Source organism: Peromyscus californicus, unplaced genomic scaffold (assembly GCF_007827085.1).
Source record: "Peromyscus californicus insignis strain IS unplaced genomic scaffold, ASM782708v3 Scaffold_22__1_contigs__length_63687245, whole genome shotgun sequence".
Classification (NCBI taxonomy): domain Eukaryota; kingdom Metazoa; phylum Chordata; class Mammalia; order Rodentia; family Cricetidae; genus Peromyscus; species Peromyscus californicus.
Genome location: NW_026294525.1, coordinates 37,548,810 through 37,569,456, shown reverse-complemented (window position 1 = coordinate 37,569,456; position 20,647 = coordinate 37,548,810). Strand labels below are relative to the sequence as shown.

Genomic DNA, 20,647 nt, shown 5'->3' with positions numbered 1-20,647 from the left:
CAAGTCATGGTGGAAGGGTTTGTTTGGACTCACTGGTTCCAGAGGGATAGGAGCCCATCGTGATGGGAAGAAAGCATGGCAGTGAGTGACAGGAACAAGGATGCTGAGAGCTCACATCTTTACCATAAGCACCAAGCAGAAGGAACAAACTGGAAGTAGAGAAGATCTTTTACCCCAAAGCCCGCGCCCAGTGACATACTTCCTCAAGCAAACTGCACCTCCTAAACATCCCCAAACAGCACCGCCAACTGCCGACCAAGTATTCCAGTTTCTGAGCTTGTGGGGGATATTCTCCTTCAAGCTACCACGCCTGCCATGAGCAGTTTAAGATGCGTTTTCTATTCTGTCCAAGCTTAAGGAGCAATGACGTCAAAGACTGTGCTTGCTTGCTTCTCCTTTTGAAGGTCACCGGTTTCATTCACTGTAGCGTGCTCGCGGTGTGAGATCTCTCCTCTGCTCCTGCCCTCACTTCTTTTTACTGTGTTGATGTTTGCACATGCAGAGGTTAACTGCACAGTCAGGTGCTCTCCCTTTTGTCCCTCCCACTGGTGACCAACCTTGTTTCCTAGTTGATTCTACTCTTTCCTTTTCCTGGTGATAGGCTTATATAGGTACAATTTCTTAGTCATGCTCTTTTATATAAAATGTTTGATACTCCATATGTTGTTTCTTGTTTTTTCTTGGTATTGTTTTCCACTTAACAGTATTTCTTAGAAAGCTCTTCCTGTTCAGAAATTGTCCTCATTCTTTTGTTGTTGTTTGTGCTACTGGAGATAATGCAGCACTCTGTCACTGAGCCACATTCCAGCCTGTTTTCATTCTCTCCTATAGTTTTAATCCATAAGTGTATGCTATAGTTTGTTCAAATAATCTCCTATACATACCTGGGTACAGGTAGTTCCCAATATTTTATACTTGAAAATAATGCTTACAGTGAGTAAGCGTATGAATATATATCTCTCTCTGTATATCTATCTATCTATCTATCTGTCTATCTATCTATCTATCTGTCTGTCTATCTATCTATATCTTGGTAATTTTGAGGCTAGAGCACTGCTGTAAATTTCTGGAAGTAGGATTGCTAGGTTAAAGGGAATATGTAGCTTTGCTAGATGCTACTAATAAATTCTCCTCTGTTGTTCAGCTGTGCATTTCTGTAGCCGTATAAGAGAGTTCTTGTTCTTCTGCAGTTTTACTACTAAGAATGTATCGTCAAGCCTTTGAAGATTTCCTGATTTGTTGGGTGAAAGTGGTATCGAATTACAGTGTAAATTTATATCTGATTATAAGTCAAGTCTCGGCTTTTTTTAAATAGACTTTCTTTTGAATAGACTTTCATGTCTTTTGCCTCCTACCTCTTGTAAAGATGTTTCGTAGAGATATTAGCACTTCCTCTTCCAATATTTCTGTAATAAATCACAATACTTTCTTCCAGATTGCCAGTTATCATTTGACTTTGACAATATTTGCTTTCTTGCCATATATTCAAGTTATAAAGGATTCATTCAGCTATATTTCTTCTAGGCCTTTTGAAGTTGTGTATTTTTGTTTTAGAACTCTCATCCATTTGGAATTTATTCTTTTGGATGTGAGGAATGGTTATAGTTTGTCCTTCTCTAGAAGCTCAGCTCTTAACTCTTAACTCTTTTTTTCTTTTATCTTTAAACATTTCTTAGTGTGTGTGTGTGTGTGTGTGTGTGTGTGTGTGTGTGTGTGTGTGTGTGTAAGCATAAGCATGCATGCATGTGCATGTGATGTATGTGTCTGGGTACAGGCATGCCACTGTAGGTGTGTAAGTCAGAGGACAGTTCTGTGGGGTTGTTGGTTCTCCTTCCACTGTTGTGTGGGTTTTAGGGAATCAGGTCATCAGGCTTATGCCACCAGCACTTTACCCACTAAGCCGTCTGGTTGGTTCATTCTTAAACTTTAAAACAAACAAACAAACAGACACACACACACACACACCAGCCCTTTTTATGGAGTAAAAACAGTTCTTTGGAATTATGTAATATTCGTGTACAGAATGACTAGTGTGCACACTTAGGGTACACCTTAGAGCTTAAAAAGGACATTGTCATAATAGGGGAGGGAAGGGAGTATGCTTCTCTTGATGCAGTGGAGCCTAGGAGTATTGTGAAATTCCATCTTCCCAGCACAGGGGGCTGGCTACCTTATGAGTGGTGAGGGGTAAGGATGCCTGACTGTGTTTGCTGTGCGTGGCTCCCACATACAGTAGACAGCTTGCTTTGATCACCTCACTGTTCACATAGAAGAGGAAGGTCAGACGATCGGAGAACCTTTGCAAGATATGCCACTAAAGTACATACTCATCTTTGTTTGTGGTTTAAGTGTGACTTCAGCATACAAGTCAGTTTTTGACACTTCTACTTTGAAACTGGTTATAACCCCTTATTTTGTACAGAAGGTCCTTAAGGGTCATTAGTTTCCTCACGGAACTACTGATTCACAGACAGCTTGTACCTTGGAAAGGACTCGAGAAACGGCACTGTGCCTTCTCCATGGCCATAGGGTTTTCCATCCTCTTGGATGATGGTTTTACCTTTGGCTTCCATATATTAGGGTTTATGTTGTTGTTGTTTTTAATTCAAGTATGTCTCTTTTAATGGTCCAGACTGAAATGTGGACAGTTTCCCAAATGCATTAGCATTGAACCAGTCACTGCTGTGGTTTTTCTCAAGGCTGCAAAACAGGTTGAGATCTTTTCTTGCCTACATATCTTTCCTTTTTCTTTTAGACAGTTTGCTGTTGCTCTGAGTTATACTCTGACTTACAGAAACACACTTTCCTTTCTGTTTTGGCAAATATATTCTCATTTCTGTCACTTTTAAAACACTACATTTTTTCTTTCATTTTCCAAGTAGAGAAGAAACATCCTATTGGGTCAGCTCTTGGTGGTAAGAAAATACACTATTAAAGTTAGCATGAAAATATACAGCACCTGTGCTGGTGTGCGCTGTCATTAACTGGATGTACAGTTTTACCTCATTTACGTAGTAACAGAATTTGCCTCTATTTTATCTAATGGATATGCTAATAAACTTTCTGTTACTCTAACGTAATCGTGATATAATTTATATTTCCTTTTTGCTTCACAGTTTTAGGTGGGCACACCCATTGCTTGTAGGCTCTTGTTGATGTCAGAAGACAGTGTTAAGGGGCACAGGGTAGAATTAACTGCTTACCTCATAGTGCAGAAGCAGAAGAAGGAAGGTCTGGGCTTCTACAGTCCTCTTCTTTAGAATAAACCTGTTGGCCAGAGGTCCCCCTTCTAAGCCTCACACTCTAGACAAACTCTCCCTTTCCAATAGAGCCACGATGAGGACCAACACTTTAACACATTCATCTATGAAGGGCATTGGACATCTAAAACTATACCAGTAATTTAGTATGATATAAGCTAATTTTTTTTTATTTTTTTAACTTCAATTGGTGCTGACCCCAGAGGAGGTACTATAGTATAAAGGAAAGAGTATGTAGTGTGAGTTTACTTTCCCAACAAGGTGACTTTGGACAAAATTCTTGTCTAGATGGCAGTTCCAATCATTTGTAAGTTGGTCATAGTAATACATTATGAAGATTAAGGGAGGTAATGTATACATATGTTAGAATCTTATTGAAAACTGGTAGACATTCAGTGGACTATTAGGCTACTATTATTGTTTAATGGTTACTTTCTTATGGACTTAGATACTTTTTGGTGAACCTGCTAGCTAATACTAAATAATGATGGAAAGTTTGACCATGAACTCACTTTCTAGTCCCCTCTTGGGCTAATTTCCCAAATATTCATAAACTGCTGCTATGGCAGCAGTGAGGGAATTGCAGCTTAAGTTTGTAAGTGTCTAGTATCTTGTTTATGATAGACTGATTGAGGTGAGCATGCATTCAGTGTCTTATGTAGCATAGAGCTCTGAAGCTGTGGCGTCGACTTGGTCTCTCAAGTGAGGGAGCTCTAGCAGTCAGAGTCCACCAAGGAGACATCGGAGGTGTGAGAAAAATGCTACAGCACCTTCTGAATTTGTCATTTCCGAGTGATAGACAAGGGTCCAGGTGAGGAAACTGGAGGATGGAGAAGATGCTGGGAAGTAGGTCTCAGTAGGTCGTTACAGTGTGTTCTGCTTTACGGTTTTCCTCGTTCTTCGTAGCTTCTTTCCTGCATCCTTAGTTCGTCTAGTTGAGTTACCACCTTGGCCAATATCCTTGTGCGCAGGCTGCTAGTTCATTTAGAGTCCTTTTCTGAGGGATAAAACAGTGAAAAATATTGGCAACAGGATTACCAACTTCTTTTCCTTTTTTCCCTTTAGGAAAACCAAAGCCTAGTCTCACATTTCCTCACAGATTCAAAGCTTTCCTTAGCTCTCCAGAGATGAGAATCGTAAGTTAAGTTTTATAGTGTGGAGTCAGTTCCGCTCATTGTACTCTTTTGCCTGTAAGATACTACACTAACCTTAAAATGGTTACTCTTTGGGTAACAAGAAACTGAAACACGGTGTTAGTCTAACTCACATATGTGGTATTAGTATTTTACTTTGGATAACTGAAATGGGCGAGTCTCTTTCCTACCTTCTCAACACTCACCCTCTGTTTTTTATTGCCCTATCCCCTCAAGAAAATGCCATGTTAGGTATAACAAAATGCAAAAACTGCTGTATTGAAAGAGCAATAGATGATTAACAGTGATTACCCAGTGATCAATTCAGAGAAACCAAGTTATTATGATTTTCTTTAAAAAGTTAAACACAAGTTGCAGGTGAGTCTAACAGATTATTCATCTCCTTTCAGCAGTGTACTGTAAATTGAGTCTTCTCAAAAGTCCCTCTAAGCAATGGATAAGGTTCTGGGTAAGGAAGCACAGGAAAGCTTTTCTGTTCCCTTTGACAACTAGTTCTTCTAGGTGAGTATCTGCCTTGATGGGCAGAATTGTAGTAATTCCTTGTGATTTGGGTGAAGTGACCTTGTGAGGCTCACGAGTCATCACATACAATACCTTTCCTAACTCCAGACTATCCTGTTTCTAGACTTAAGAATTATGAGGTCTCTTTTACACTGCATCTCACAAAAGCTTCAGGGGTTAGCGTGAGAAGACGTAGGTTTTAGTTTCCACTCCGCTTTGGGTCCAGCCTTCTTCTTCTTCAAGGGATACAGTAGGACACTCGTTAGTGCATTTCAAAGAACTCTTCCCTGACTCCTTTTTAAACGGCTGTAGATCTAGAATTTGTAGATTCAGACCCTGCGAAGACATTGCACACCTTAATTTTAGAGGTTACATTTTAAAAGGGTGGAAACAGAAAATCCCTAGAGTTTGCCCTTTGTCCAAGGCTGTGCTTACTTTGTAGTCTAAGAACGGATTTCGCATTTCATCTTGACTGTCATCTTTCTATATTGTAATTGGAGATTGATCAAGCACAATAAGCATTTTTAATTTGAATTCATAGAAATGTGCAGTTTAATGAAAAATAGTTATTAATGTTTTATTTAACTGAATTTTTTGTAAAATTTTAAAAATACTTGTTTTTCTTTTAAGGTATTTTATTTTTAATTGTTAGAACTTTACTTCATTTGTGAACCAATCATATCTGTCATATTCCTTAGTCTGGTCAGTTTATATTGGGATATTATTCTTCCTTTAGCCATAGCACTGTTTAATAGAAAAATGATATTATTAACGAGATAATTTACTCAGAAATTGATATTTATAGTTTATACCAAGAGATAATGACATGACAATATTTTAAGACAGGCCATGTTTTAGCTCGTAAAAGCTAGTATTACACATGTGAAATATGTTCACTTTAGTTCTTTGAAACTCAAGCCCAGTTATTAGTTTATTCTAGATCTTTGTGTTTGCAGACTTGTATGTTCACTTTTAAAAGGGAAGCAAAATGTTTTTTAATAATCTAAGATAACCTGAAAATGTCTAAATATGCATTATTTTGAACAAAAAAGTAGTGTTGCTTAGGTAGTGTGAAATAACAATGCCATGATATGTATCGATTCAAATCCCTGCTTTGTGGCCAATTTAGTGAGTTCAGTTTCGGGTTTATTTGTTCAGTTCTGAGCCTTGCTAAATTTAACTAGCTTGGTGTCATTCCAGGGTACTCTGCCTGCAGCTAGTTCATGAGACTCTGGATCGAATTAAATCAGGAAAGGAGCCCTGGTCTGGGACTCTCTGGTTAATAGTCACAGTTGTGTGGTTTTCCAGGTGGCCTTCTGATAGCATCTGCTCACTTCGGTGCATATGTGTGTGGGACGGACATAGACTACAACACGGTTCACGGCTTGGGTGAGTAGAACTTCGAGGTTCTTCAGTGTCTCTGTTCTTCAGCCAGATGGGCCTTGAAACTGATAGAGAGCTTTATGTGACATTTTAGTGTTTAAAGCACAACATTTTAGTGTAATTTTACCACAAAACTTCTTTGAGTAGCTACATTTTATGACATTATCACTAAAGGTATGCAAGGTGAACTAGAAGAATATTAAGATGAATTAAAAAAAAAAAATCTCGCCATCCCCAGCTAAGAACTTGTCATCCTAATAAGAGAAGTTTTTAAAAAAAGGCAAACTGAGGTTGTGAACCTCAGTGTTGGAAGGAAAAGGTGGAAGAGATGGAGTGGCCATTTTGTAGTCAGCAAGTCCATGTTAAAGAAATGTGTGTACGGGGGCTGGAGAGAGAACGGCTCAGCGGTTGAGAGCACTGCCTGTGCTTCCAGAGGACCCAGGTTCAATTCCCAGCATGCACATGGCAGCTCACACCTGTCTGTCACTCCAGTTCCAGGGCTTCTGACACCCTCACATAGACATTCATGCATGCAAAATGAACATAAAAATAAATTAAAAAAAAAAAGAAAACACATATAGTCTCTCTAGATTAAGATTACCAACATTGATTTACTCAGCAGTCATGCTTTGAGTATAGGTTGGATTTATATTTAGTCTTTGAATAACATTTAAACATTTAAATTTTTGTGACCAGAACATACTTGAAACACTTGAGGTGTCTACAAATTTAAAGATTCTGCCTTTAAATGAGGATAACTTGAAACATGATCCGCTTTGGTTTTGTGGCAGTTATGGAAGACATCTAAAAATTTCAAAGCTTCACTCCTGGTATATGATTGGATGGAATTAAATCAGAGTGAAAAAGTATATTTCTCATAATGGAATGGTATTAAAAATACCAAGTTACATTCATGATTCAAAATTGTTTGCCTCTATGCTAGTCTTCTACTCTGTTGTAACTTGAATGAGTTCTTAAAACAATTTACTTAGCTCAGTATAGGTTAATTTAAAGGTGAGGTTTTATGATACTTTACGTTGCTGAAGCTGCTGTGTGCCGTAGTAATAACTGGCACACTATTACCTTGACTCTTAAGGAGCTTAGTAATACTTACTGGGGGGGAAAAGTTATAGTTTTGAATGTTTTTCATAAATGGGCTAGCTAGAAGTTTGTTGTTTGTATTTTGTTAGAGTAAGTGAAGTCTTGAGACTTATTCTAGTTTATTGCTAGTAGAAGCAATATATTTGATTTAAGGAAATTGTCCCACAGAGCCTTTAAGACATTTTTATTTATTAAAGTTTTTTTGTTTTGTTTTTTATTTTTATTTTTTTTATTTTATAATTTAATTTAATTTTACATATCAGCCACGGATTCCCTTGTCGTCCCCCCCCTCCCGCCCCCCCTTCCCCAATCCCATCTCCTCCATGGCAAAGACTCCCCTGGGGATTGAGTTCAACCTGGTAGATTCAGTCCAGGCAGGTCCAGTCCCCTCCTCCCAGGCTGAGCCAAGTGTCCCTGTATAAGCCCCAGGCTCCAAACAGCCAACTCATGCACTGAGGACAGGTCCCGGTCCCACTGCCTGGATGCCTCCCAAACAGATCAAGCTGATCAACTGTCTTACTTATCCAGAGGGCCTGAACTATTTATTAAAGTTTTGAAAAGTTATTTCATAGCCTTCGGTCTACTGGAAGTAGATTCTAATTGAGGAGAGTTTCTTAGATCAGACAGTTTAGGGCTGCCCTCTGCTCCCCGTTTCTGATCCCTTAGTTTGTACCGTAGAATAGTCTCGTGTTTTTCCCAGTTGGCAAGTTAGGAGCCTTTTCTGTCCGTCCTATGGGGTCTCTTTAGCTGTATTTCCGTTTCCTCACCCTTTGCCCGAATGCTGCCTGAAAGCCTGCTCTCCGCTTTCACTCTCACTTCCTGCTTGTCTGTGATCCTGTAGCGCCTGCACCCACTGTTCAGCCCGAAACACCCACTAAGGGCGCAGAGCCCCCCTCTTCCACGGTGTTGAGTTTCATAAGCCTTCCTTCTTTCCGGGATAACGTCCTCGCTGGGTGCTGCTCTTACTCTTTTGAAGTTTTATTTCAGTTTCTTTAAGACCCTGGGGTTTTCTTTCATTTTTGTTTACATAATTATTTATCTCCTAGCATCCAAATTTTATGTATTTATTTGTTTGTTTGTTTATTTATTTATATTTTGGGGTTTTTGAGATAGGGTTTCTTTGGCTGTCCTGGAACTCTCTCTGTAGACCAGGCTGGCCTCAAACTCACAGAGATCCATATGCCTCTGCCTCCTGAGTGCTGGAATTAGAGGTGTGTGCTACTACTGCCTGGCTAGCATCCATTTTTTAATCCCTGTTTCCATCATAGTGAATGTTGTTTGGAGTTTTTCCATCCTTTTGATTTTTTTTTTTTTTTGAGTTTTGTTTTACTATAAAATTGATCATAATACAAAAGTGTATAATTATGTAACAATAATTGCTGGGCATGGCGTTGCATGGCTTCAGGAGGCAGAGGTAGGAGGGTCGCTATGAGTTCCAGTCCCTGCCTCAAGTTTAAGAATAATTCTAGAGCAAGCCCTTGGGTAGCTTGCACACCTAGGTTAGAGTTAGATTCCTTCTCACCAGCTCCACTTGTTTAAATGCCGATGGCTCCAAGTGTGTGCGTTCCAGAGTTCACCTGCCCGATGATTATCTCTTTCCGCTAGTACCATCTTCTGGTTGTGTGTATGTGGAGTGTGAGTGTGTGTGTGTGTGTGTGTGTGTGTGTGTGTGTGTGTGTGTGTGTCCCTGGTAGTTATATATCTCAAAATTTGCCATTAAGCTGTTTTTTTCTTCAGGTGTCTTCGATCTTACCACTGACATGATCATCATCATCCACTTAGGTCTCATATGCTAGGCTTTTGAGCTTCTTCACTTTCTCTCTATGTACACTGACTTCTCATTAGCAGTGTTTCCACTTGTCTGTGTTCTTCATGGTCAAAAGCTGCTGTATTTTACAAGTTAGCGTTCTTCATTTCTGTTTCATTTATCTGATCAAACATTCATTCAGCATGGAACTCTTTACTGATGTGGGAAAGGTCCATATTCTACTCAGTATCTCCCCCCCCCCCCCCCCCCCCCCCCCCCCCCCCCCCGAGACAGGGTTTCTTTGTGTAGCTTTGCGCCTTTCCTAGAACTCGCTTTGTAGACCAGGCTGGCCTCGAACTCACAGACATCCGCCTGCCTCTGCCTCCCGAGTGCTGGGATTAAAGGCGTGCGCCACCACCGCCCGGCTCCAGTTATGTATCTTACTTAAGAATACTTCATACTTAGAAAGTATTGGCCATTTTAATAAGGTGCATTTTACTGTTCAAAATAATATGGTGAAATATTTGTGTAATTGTATGCATACAGTTAAGATTACAAATGAACATACATTTTATGTTGGTGAATGTGGGTTAGCATGAGCATAAAAGTATTTTCAGCTGAACTAAAGAAAAGAGTAATGCTCTGTTTGATGGAATAATTTTCTACCTTCATTTTCTTTCTCTTTAGGAAAAGCTAGTAGAAAAAACCAGAAATGGCGAGGACCAGATGAAAACATCAGGGCAAATCTTCGTCAGTATGGCTTAGAGAAGTTTTACCTTGATGTCTTGGTTTCAGATGCCTCTAAGCCTTCCTGGAGGAAGGGAACGTATTTTGATGCAATCATCACAGATCGTGAGTTTATTTTTATACAAAGTAGGAAAGGGGTTAGTTTTCTGAAACTGGTATATTTTAAGTACAAAATATATCAACACATGTAAGAAGTGCCCACTTGTACTAGGGTTCTTCCCACTCTTCTTCAAAAACAATACAAAAAATTATGACTAGATAGCAGCTTGTTAATTGAAGTACTTAAGGGTTTCATTTTAGTAAATATATTTATTTTCTGTCTATATTTATAGCTGTATATAATTTGCCATCTATTTTCTCTTCCGCTTACCTTTTGAGGCCTGTATTTTTATATTGACGGACTGGTCATTAGTATAGCACCTAGAGGTAGTGTTATTTATGGGTACTGTGTCAGTCTCGGGGGGTTCAGCAATCTCACCTTCTTCCACAGGTGAGCCTCTGCAGCATCTGTTTTCACTGGCATCTTCTTTCTGTACGTAGAAAGATTTGGGGTTGTGTTAACCGCTGGGTTATGCCCCAACTTGCTCCAGAACACTACATGAAAACTTAGGTTCTGTGCTCCTGAATCTTGAGTATTTGACGTGACGCATCAAAACAGATGTGCCTTTTCCATAGGGTTGCTAATAATCTTTGTAATAATTTTTGTAATTAAAAATCTTGGTAATAGTTAGTAAGTAGTGCAAAGTTAAGACCTTTTGTTAAGACTCATTTTTTTGTTCTTTGACTAGAGGATTTCAAATCTAAAAAGAAAGTTCTTAGGCACTAAGATGTCATTGTGAATATGCATTATGACAATTTGGACCTTTTATTATTTACTGTTTGTTCTTCCAGTATGGCATTTTTACTTCTATACTTTAGTGTGGATTTTCTGAGTCAAGATACTTAGCTGCAGTGTAGCAATCAATTTTAAAAATTTATATACATATATATATATATATATATATAAATCTACAGTTTGTTAACTAGTTTTGTCAGTTGGACCACTTATTTTATGAACTGTTGTTTTCCTTGAATGCAGGATCCACTTCAGAGTCAGGCATTGCAGTTAGTAATTTGGGGCCTCCATTACTTATTGGGTCTTTATACTGTGGATGTTTTTGAAGACATAGTTTCCCTTCCCTGAGCATTTTATGTTAAATGTTTTTGGGTGGAATAATGCATGGGTGAGGTTTTTTTCCTTCTGTGGATGTCACATTTGCTTGCACACGATGTGTGTCTGTCCCTCATTGGCAACTGGTTGACTTGACTCTCCTGCTCTTTTTATTCCTGCGTAGCTCCATATGGCATCAGAGAATCTACAAGAAGGTCAGGTTCACAGAAGCAGATACCAAAGGGAATAGAAAAATGGTGAGTGAAATTTAAATGTAACGAGTTATTACTTTGAAAAACTTGTTGATTTTTTTTTTTATAATTACTGTGAGCAATCTTAAACTTTTTACTGATTTTGTAATGTTTGTTCTTTGTTAGTCCAGAAAGCCACGTTCCTGTCTCCTTGAGTTATCACCTGAGTGACATGTTTTTTGACCTATTAAACTTTGCAGCTGAGACCCTCATACTAGGTGGAAGACTAGTCTATTGGCTACCTGTATATACACCAGAGTATGTAGTCTTTATTTTTAATGTTGTTTTCTACTGTATTTGTACGTTTTAAGCATTCTTGTTTCCTCATCTCTAACTTTGCTCATAATTCTATATTTACTATTTATTAGTAGCCTTGGTTTACTTATATACTAGTAAAACATAATATCCTTCCCCTTATTAGTTGGATTAGTTTTTTTTTTTTTTTTGACTTTTTAAAATAAGATTGGCAAACGACAGCCTTTGGGCCAGATATGCTTTGCATACTGTTTTTATAAGATGGTTGAGCATAACTACCTTTTATATTTTTAAAAGTAATGGTTAGAAAACTCACAAAAGACTATGTATGTAACAGAAAATCTGGGCATGATAATGCATGTTTGTTATCTCAGAACTTGGAAGGTAGGTAGGAGGTCAGAATTCAAGGTCAAACTCGGCTACCTTCTGAGTTTGAGGTTAGTCTGGGCTATATAATGTTTCAAAAAAAAAAGTTGAAAGAAATACATGTACCCACAAAATCTAAAATCTCTGCATTCTGGCTCTTTGTCTGAAAAGTTTGCCAACTCTTACAGACCTCTTAGCTCAGTGTCTGATATATCATAGATGTTCAATAGCTGCTGCCTAGTATGAAAACACAGGTGATTTTCAAAACTGTACATGAGTAACTCATATGTGTACTACTCCAATGCTGGCTTTTTACAAGCCTGTCATGTGTTATGGCCACCTTAAATGCAATCAATCTTTTTTACAAGCCAATACCAAAGTAAAAAATATGCATATATTTAAAGCTCTGTTTTATGTTGAACATGATTGGCTGTGTTACTCAGTAACTGGTATAACTGCTGAATAGAGCTGTGTACATCAATGATAGAAGACAAGGTATTTGAATAAGATGTGGTATTAGAGGGGCCTAGAGAGTTTCAGTGGATAAGTCAAGCCTGATGATTTGAGTTCAGTCATTGGGACCTACATGGTAGAAGGAGAGAGTTGACTCCCATGAGTTATCCTCTGACACACACTTTTTTTAAAAAGAATGGAATCTTAAGTTTGAAAGACAGTATTAAGATTATGGCTTAGTTATTTCTAATCTGCCGTAGAAATCTCTTTTTAAAAATATTGTAATACTTGTCTTTGCTATATATACTTGTTCAAAAGCTGTTGAGGACACTGGTAGCAATGGTGGGTTAGGTGCCTCAGGATTTGGAAGATATGTAGCTTTTTGTTTATTTTATAAACATTGTATTTGAAGTGACTTTGGCCTAGCTTTAGTTATGCATTTGTTTATCAACTGATAAGTACATGTATCCAGATTCCTTAACACTGGCTTTATGTTTTCTTAGAGGGCTAGAAATTCTTACAGAATACCCAGGTTCAAGTCTCAGCCAGTACTGCACATAGGTGGCATTGTATTACAAACCTCACTGCAGCACTGTTTGCATTGTTTACAAACCCCACTACAGCACTGTTTGCATTGTTTACAAACCCCACTACAACACTGTTTGCATTGTTTACAAACCCCACTGCAACACTGTTTGCATTGTTTGCAAACCCCACTGCAACACTGTTTGCATTGTATACAAACCCCACTGCAACACTGTTTGCATTGTTTACAAACCCCACTACAACACTGTTTACATTGTTTACAAACCCCACTGCAACACTGTTTGCATTGTATACAAACCCCACTGTAGGTAGAGTTTTCCTGCCTAGCCCACAGTCAGGACAAATCTCTCTCACCTGCCAGTCCCACAGCTGCTCAGACCCAACCAAGTAAACACAGAGACTTATATTGGTTACAAACTGTATGGCCATGGCAGGCTTCTTGCTAACTGTTCTTACAGCTTAAATTAATCCATTTCCATTAATCTGTACCTTGCCACATGGCTCGTGGCTTACCGGCATCTTCACATGCTGTTTGTCATCATGGCGGCTGGCAGTGTCTCTCTGACTCAGCCTTCCACTTCCCAGCTTTATTCTCCTCCTTGTCCCGCCTACACTTCCTGCCTAGCCAATGGCCAATCAGTGTTTTATTTATTGACTAATCAGCAGCACATTTGCCATACAGAACATCCCACAGCACTTCCCCCATTTTTTTTTTCAAAAAGGAAGGTTTTAACCTTAACAAAATAAAATTACATATAATTTGGGAATTTGGGCGTAGCTTCTCTTACTACTTCCTGCTGGAGGGGGACGCTGTATCTTATGGGGACACAAAGAAAATTTTAGGATCATAGAATAGTCCATGAGGCTGTATTGTCTGAGCCAGATGCCTTCAAACCATTCTGGATGTTGGATCATCTGGGCCATATTGTCATCGGAGACCTATCAGGGGGTCTTGGCTGGTCAAACCTGATGTATCTTAATCTGGAACAAATCCATAGCCTTTGGCTTTCTGTGGGAACAAAAGCAGAGTCTCCTTTCCAAAGCAACATATCCTTATATCCAAATTTTGAAGTCAAGGTACCTTTAAAATATACATTTTGGCATAACTCAACAGCTTTTACAATCAAATGTTTTTCTGCAGTTAAAAATCCCAAAGACAGCCGGGCGGTGGTGACGCACGCCTTTAATCCCAGCACTCGGGAGGCAGAGGCAGGCGGATCTCTGTGAGTTTGAGGCCAGCCTGGGCTACCAAGTGAGTTCCAGGAAAAGGTGCAAAGCTACACAGAGAAACCCTGTCTCGAAAAAACCAAACCCCCCCCCCCCCAAAAAAAAAAAAATCCCAAAGACAACACAATCCAGATTCTCTGCGTAATATTCATCTTTACGTGGCTTTTTTTTTTATTAATTTTACTGTCTCTTTAAAGACTTTATTTTTAAAAACTATGTATTTCTACACTTGATCTTAGCCAAAAGGCCGGATCTCTGTGAGTTCGAGGCCAGCCTGGACTACCAAGTGAGTTCCAGGAAAGGCGCAAAGCTACACAGAGAAACCCTGTCTTGAAAAACCAAAACAAAAAACAAAAAACTATGTATTTCTTTATATAACTGTATAATTCCTTTTTCTCTCTCTTCCAAGCCTACGTATATTTTACACACATTGTAAACTATTACATCTGAATCTGTCTTATTGTGAATCTATTGCTTTAAACTGTAGCAGCTGTGGCTGCTGGCTCCGCCCACCTCAGCTTCCCAACATGGCGGTGGTTTACCACCAGCTCTGGGAGCTATCGTGGGTCTATGCTTTTAGCCAAGCAGCATGTAGCCCAGAAACCTCTTTTTTTTGTTTTGTACTAGAAAAGGCTAAATCCACCGTGCAACTTAATGTACCACTTGCAGAGGTCTCATTCCCGCCATACCGCAGCAGGTCGAGTGCGCAGGCTAGGAACCCACCAGTTGCTCAAACCGGCAGCTGCCGCTCATTTGAGAGAGACAATTAGGAACTGTTTTTAGCTCCATTTTAGAATCTTTGCTCAGTTTTTAGGTGGAAACTCTTGCCACCACGTTGGACGCCATTTGTAGGTAGAGTTTTCCTGCCTGGCCCACAGTCAGGACAAATCTCTCTCACCTGCCAGTCCCACAGCTGCTCAGACCCAACCAAGTAAACACAGAGACTTATATTGGTTACAAACTGTATGGCCGTGGCAGGCTTCTTGCTAACTGTTCTTACAGCTTAAATTAATCCATTTCCATTAATCTGTACCTTGCCACATGGCTCGTGGCTTACCGGCATCTTCACATGCTGTTTGTCATCATGGCGGCTGGCAGTGTCTCTCTGACTCAGCCTTCCACTTCCCAGCTTTATTCTCCTCCTTGTCCCACCTACACTTCCTGCCTAGCCAATGGCCAATCAGTGTTTTATTTATTGACTAATCAGCAGCACATTTGCCATACAGAACATCCCACAGCACCCCACTGCAACACTGTTTGCATTGTTTACAAACCCCACTGCAACACTGCATTGTTTACAAACCCCACTGCAACACTGTTTGCATTGTATACAAACCCCACTGCAACACTGTTTGCATAGTTTACAAACTCCACTGCAACACTGTTTGCATTATTTACAAACTCCACTGCAACACTGTTTGCATTGTATACAAACACCACTACTACGCTATTTGCATTGTATCACAAACTCCACTACTTCACTTTTTGCATTGTTTACAAACCCCACTGCAACGCTGTTGTGGAAAATGATAAACTGTTCATCATTTTTATGCATTTGTAGATTTGCATCCTACAAGAGTCTCCCTTTCATTTACTCATTTATATTTAGTGGTATAGAATCATGGATTACTGTGTTCAGCTTACTAGATTATTACATACTCTTACGACTAGGCATTATACTAGACTCTTACAGTCCAGTTCTCATATGCAATCAGTATCAGTGGTGAAAGCCTGTTGTGTGGGGATCTTAGGGTCAACAGTCATAGGGAAACATCCCATTCCTGGTACTGGGATTTTGTTCAGTGACCTTAGGGCTTCCAGGTGTGCCTTTTCTACTCATACCAGATGCCTTTGTTCAGACTCATTAGCCGTAGTTTTATGTTTATAGGCACAGACTGTTGTAGGATTTTCTTAGTCACTCATTAGATATCACCTACACCTTGTGTAGCTATAAAACACCCATGAATATCATTGCAGATCCAAGCCCTGCACCTTGTCTCAGTTATTTCCCATCCTTGCTCCTATGGGGTGTACTTTCATGTCTTTCAGATGCCTCTTTAAATCTGTAAAACACTCAGGTTAGCACTATATAATGAGACCTTTTTTACATAGTGTAGGCAGGATCCCTGAGGGCCCATTGCAGTCCATTCCAAGCACATGCCTACTAGGATCAATATACAATAGCTAAAAGGTTACTAAAAAATAGTTTACAAGGTCCAACACAGCACAGAAAGGCCCCATTACTTGTAGCAGTTCTTTGCTCAGAAGAACAGTGTTCACAACAAGAACACTGTTCTTTAAAATCTGTAATCATTCTTTGTGAGCTATCCCAACTCCTCCCTCTGGAGTATTGCTTTTAATGTACATTCTGTCCCCCCTGCCCCCAGGGAAAAAAAAAGAGGAACTGGCTTGTGCTTATCACCTGGCCTGGGGCTCAGGGGAGCCACGGTGTCTTCTCCCAGGGTCTGACTGGCTCTGGGCTTGTGCTGCTGCCTTCTGCTGCCTCTCCATGGACCACACTTGGCTGCTGGAAGGATCCAAGGCTGGCTGAACAATCTCCATCCCTAGGGAAAATTGCCCACTCTTAGGACACGCTCAATCCTTTTCACTTACACCACACGATCTCCATGTCCATTCATTGATGCCTGTTACTCCTAGTGCTTTTGGGGTCCAACAGCAAACGGTGTGTACCTGCCCCCATCATCCATCTAAGAATAGTCTGCAGTTCAGCATAGGACCTTCATTTGCATTGTCTTCTGCAGGCTTTCTTGTCTACCATGTTAGGGAAGAGGCTGTGAGGTTTCCCATCCCACAGAATCTACTTTGAGTAGCAATTGTCATAGTGGGAATCGTTGGTATTTCCCTGTTATAAACCCCTTTGGTAAACTGCTCTTCAGACTATAGGGACTTAGAAAAATTATAAGCACGTTTGGTTTTCTGTAAGTTTTTCCCCTGGGAACCCCAGCTCAACACAAATACTGCCATATTTGCTCTTGATCTGGACACAACCTATCATCTGCTCTGTTTTTCCTAATCCATCTTGACTGGTGTAGCACTTATGACCGCTTAAGTCACCAAGACCCCTCAGAGTCTCCTACATCATAAAGATCAGATATACTGTGGGGTTCAACAAAGCCACACACAGTCCAGTGCCTCTGCTGGATTGACTAATGTCTTACGTTCCAGTGGATACAGCCCTGTCTTGTTTGGTGAACTGGGCATGACACAGTACTTCTCTCACTCCCAGCTCTCTTACCATGTCCATCTCATTGCCACTGTCACTATTTGATTCTTCCCACAGGTTCCAAGGTTTGGATCCCAGGAGACACTGATTAGTATTGGTGTGACATGTACTCTCCAGTCTGTCCCTTCCCACTCAGCTGTAAGAAATGGTGAGGCGGTGCCTCCATTTCATCTTCTTCATCCAGTTCACCAACCAAATGGGGGGCAACCATGAAAGATGCCAGCCATCTGCCCATAGCCCGTTACAATGCCCCTTTTTCTGGAAGACAGCCAAGCCGTGGTTAGATGTCTTATCAGCTATAGCAGGGACAATGCAGCTTCTCCTGTACTGAGCTTTGGATCTCTCATGTTCCTCTTAAGTGCCAAGTATTGCATTCCTTTTCCTAAAGTCCTGGTATGACACCCTCAGAACAAAGAAGTGATCTTGGTGAGGGAGCATTACCCGAACTGATCTGAGGTCTCTTGTGGGTCGTTGTGTGAACTTTTCTTTCCGAGGACATGAACAAATGTCTCTTTGTCCCAAACATGGTCCCAGCAGAGCATAGGAACGCTCTATGAAAAGTCTAGCTTGGTAAAAGCAATGATTTTAGTTAGGGTTATTTATGGAAATTTAGGCAACTTATGTACCACTACACCACTGAATTAAAAACGTCTCCCACAGCAGCTCTTAATTGTCTATATATCCTTGGGGGTGGGGCCTCCTAAGCCCTCTACTCTACTAACCATTGCCTGTGAGTCTTGGGGAGATGTGGGGCCCTCCCTCTGTGACAGAAGGTTTATTGGTTCAGTCTTGTGCCAGCTGCTGACTGGTGCAGAGGCCATGGCACATTGTGCCCACAGGACAGTGTTTCCTAATGTGAGAGTCACAGCTTCTGTGATTTCTAGAGGGTAGTAGGCATGTGTCATGCCGAGGACAGCTTTCACAGTATTTCACTTAAGTAAAATTCGAGGATTTAAGCTGAATGTATTTCTGAAGACCTTAAAAAGCAGCCACAGCATATTTCTTCAGTGACTTTTGTATTCTACTAATTTAAACAAGGAAAAATGTCCAAATACTTATAACTATAGGGATGTAGACAAAGGGCTAGGTATGAAGGCATCTGAGGCAGGAGGATCTCAAGTTCAAAGCCAGCCTGGACTACAAAGTGAGTTTTAAGTCATGCTGGGATACCTGGGTGTAAAACTGTATCAATTTCTTCTCTTTTGTTTTTTTTTAATTGAAAAAAATATTTAGACAATATATTCAGATTACTGTTTTCCCTTCCCGAACTCCTCCCAGATCTTCCAGATCTTCCCCAGTACTCCATCCCTACAACTCCATACTCTTTCTTTCTCTCTTTGGAAAACAAACACAAACAAACCATCATTTAAAAAACAAGAAAAAAACCCACAGGAAAAACACACAAAGTCCACAAAACACAAAATTGGAAACCATAGTATACATATAAAGGGCCAGTAAGAAAAAAGTGCTCACACAAAGCTGAAAATGTGGTATATTTACGCAGCAGAATATTACTCAGCTGTTAAACAAAATTTTGAAACTTGCAAGTATATGGATAGAGCTAGAAAATGTTATCCTGAGTGAGGCAACTCAAACCCCAAAAGATAAATAGTTCATGTTTTCTCTTATATGTGGATGTTAGCTTTTAAGCATTCGATAGGCACGCTACAAACTGTATAATCACAGAGTTAGGTATAGAGTAAGAGACTAGGGCACTGGTTCTCCACCTGTGGGGAATTGAATGGCCCTTTACAGGAGTCACCTAAGAGCATTGGCAAACACAGATACTTATATTATGGTTCGTAACAGTAGCAAAGTTACGGTTATAAAGTAGCAATGAAAATAAGTATATGATTGGGGGTCACCACAGCTCGAGGAACTGTATTAAAGGGTTGCCTCATTAGAAGGTGGAGAACCCCTGGGCTAGAGGGGAAGGTATGGGTTGGGGGGTATCTCTCCAGGAGGGGAAACAGAATATACAGACAGGGAGGGGGGAATTGGAGCAGGAGGGTTAAATGGGGAGGGGGTTGGAAGAAAGGAGGCAAGGGAGGGATTATTGGGAGGGCCAACTAACACTGAGGGCCGCCTGAGGGGACATGGTAAACCTGAAGAAGCTTATATTGTTTGCGTACATAGAAGAAGTCTAAATAGTCACCAAATAACAGGGAGACTATACCCCAACTAGACGTCTGTTGACATCAAGTGAAGCCTCCAGTACTAGGAATGGGATACCTCTCGTTGTTCATTTGCTTCTGTCGTAGACATTTCACTGAGGCACAGATTCTTCCAGCTGTGTGACTAGCACAAGTGGGAAGAGTACTGTGAGTTTACTGTCTGTACTGATCTGTACCTGAGTTATTTCCAGAGCCTCTGATGCTCAGGACTCAATCTTATCGTCTCTTCCTACACTCTGATATTTGTGGGTTTAGTACTCATCAGCTTCTACTGCCTGAAAATGACGCTGAACATGTTTGGTCTGTCATCCGAAGCAGAGGTGTGTTTGATGTCCTCAGACCTGCAAAGCTCCTGAGTGAGTGCGCTTGTTTGCTCAGATTCCACATGTCCTAGAGCTTTGTTATTCATTTTCATTTTGCCAGCTAACTCTGAAACTGGCTAGAAGCTTCCATTGTGAAAAGACAAAATCCAGCTGCTCCTCTTAGCAGTGACCATGATGGCAGTGCCAGCACGATGATTCAGTGGATTAGGGAGCTTGCTGCATAGGCCTGGTGATTGAAGTTTGACCCCCAGATCCCATGTGGTAGGAGAAGACTCACTGCAGCCCTGGGCCGCCTTGTGGCATCCTGGGAAACCTACACGTAGGTGACACACATACACATTTGTGCACTCTCACAAACGTTAATAAATGATGGCCAAGAAGCCCAATAACACATCTCAAATGAAGATTTTGGGAAGTTTATGGTGGTTCATATTATTGAAGAGAATGTGTTTTTCAACTTTATCTAGGAAACAGCAAAGAATGATTCCTTAAACGGTTCAGGATATCCAGTAAATTCACAGTTTGTTTTTCAAGTGGCAGGTGAGATTGATAACATTTAGAAAGAAAATAAAACATGAAATTTTACAAAGAATTGAGTGACAATGACAATTGATTCATGAAAAAGCTGGTGGCTTATGTGTACAACTATTTTGTAAAAAGTTGGAATGTAATTTGTATTCGTGCAATTCCCACTCGACACTTCTCTCTCCTGTGGTTTAGTATTTCCACAAAGTTGTGCAACTACCCCTACTATAAACGACACCC

At 40.3% G+C, this 20,647-nt stretch overlaps 1 protein-coding gene across 2 annotated transcripts in view; it reads left to right on the top strand.

The window, feature by feature from the left end:
* Trmt11 (tRNA methyltransferase 11 homolog) overlaps positions 1-20,647 on the top strand; it is a 53,174-nt gene that overhangs the window by 16,508 nt on the left and 16,019 nt on the right. For both annotated transcript variants that reach the window (XM_052751282.1, XM_052751283.1), the window contains 4 exons: positions 6,224-6,304; positions 9,834-9,998; positions 11,228-11,300; positions 11,421-11,552. In XM_052751282.1, coding sequence (XP_052607242.1) covers positions 6,224-6,304; positions 9,834-9,998; positions 11,228-11,300; positions 11,421-11,552 — 451 coding nt within the window. The remainder of the gene's footprint in view (positions 1-6,223; positions 6,305-9,833; positions 9,999-11,227; positions 11,301-11,420; positions 11,553-20,647) is intronic.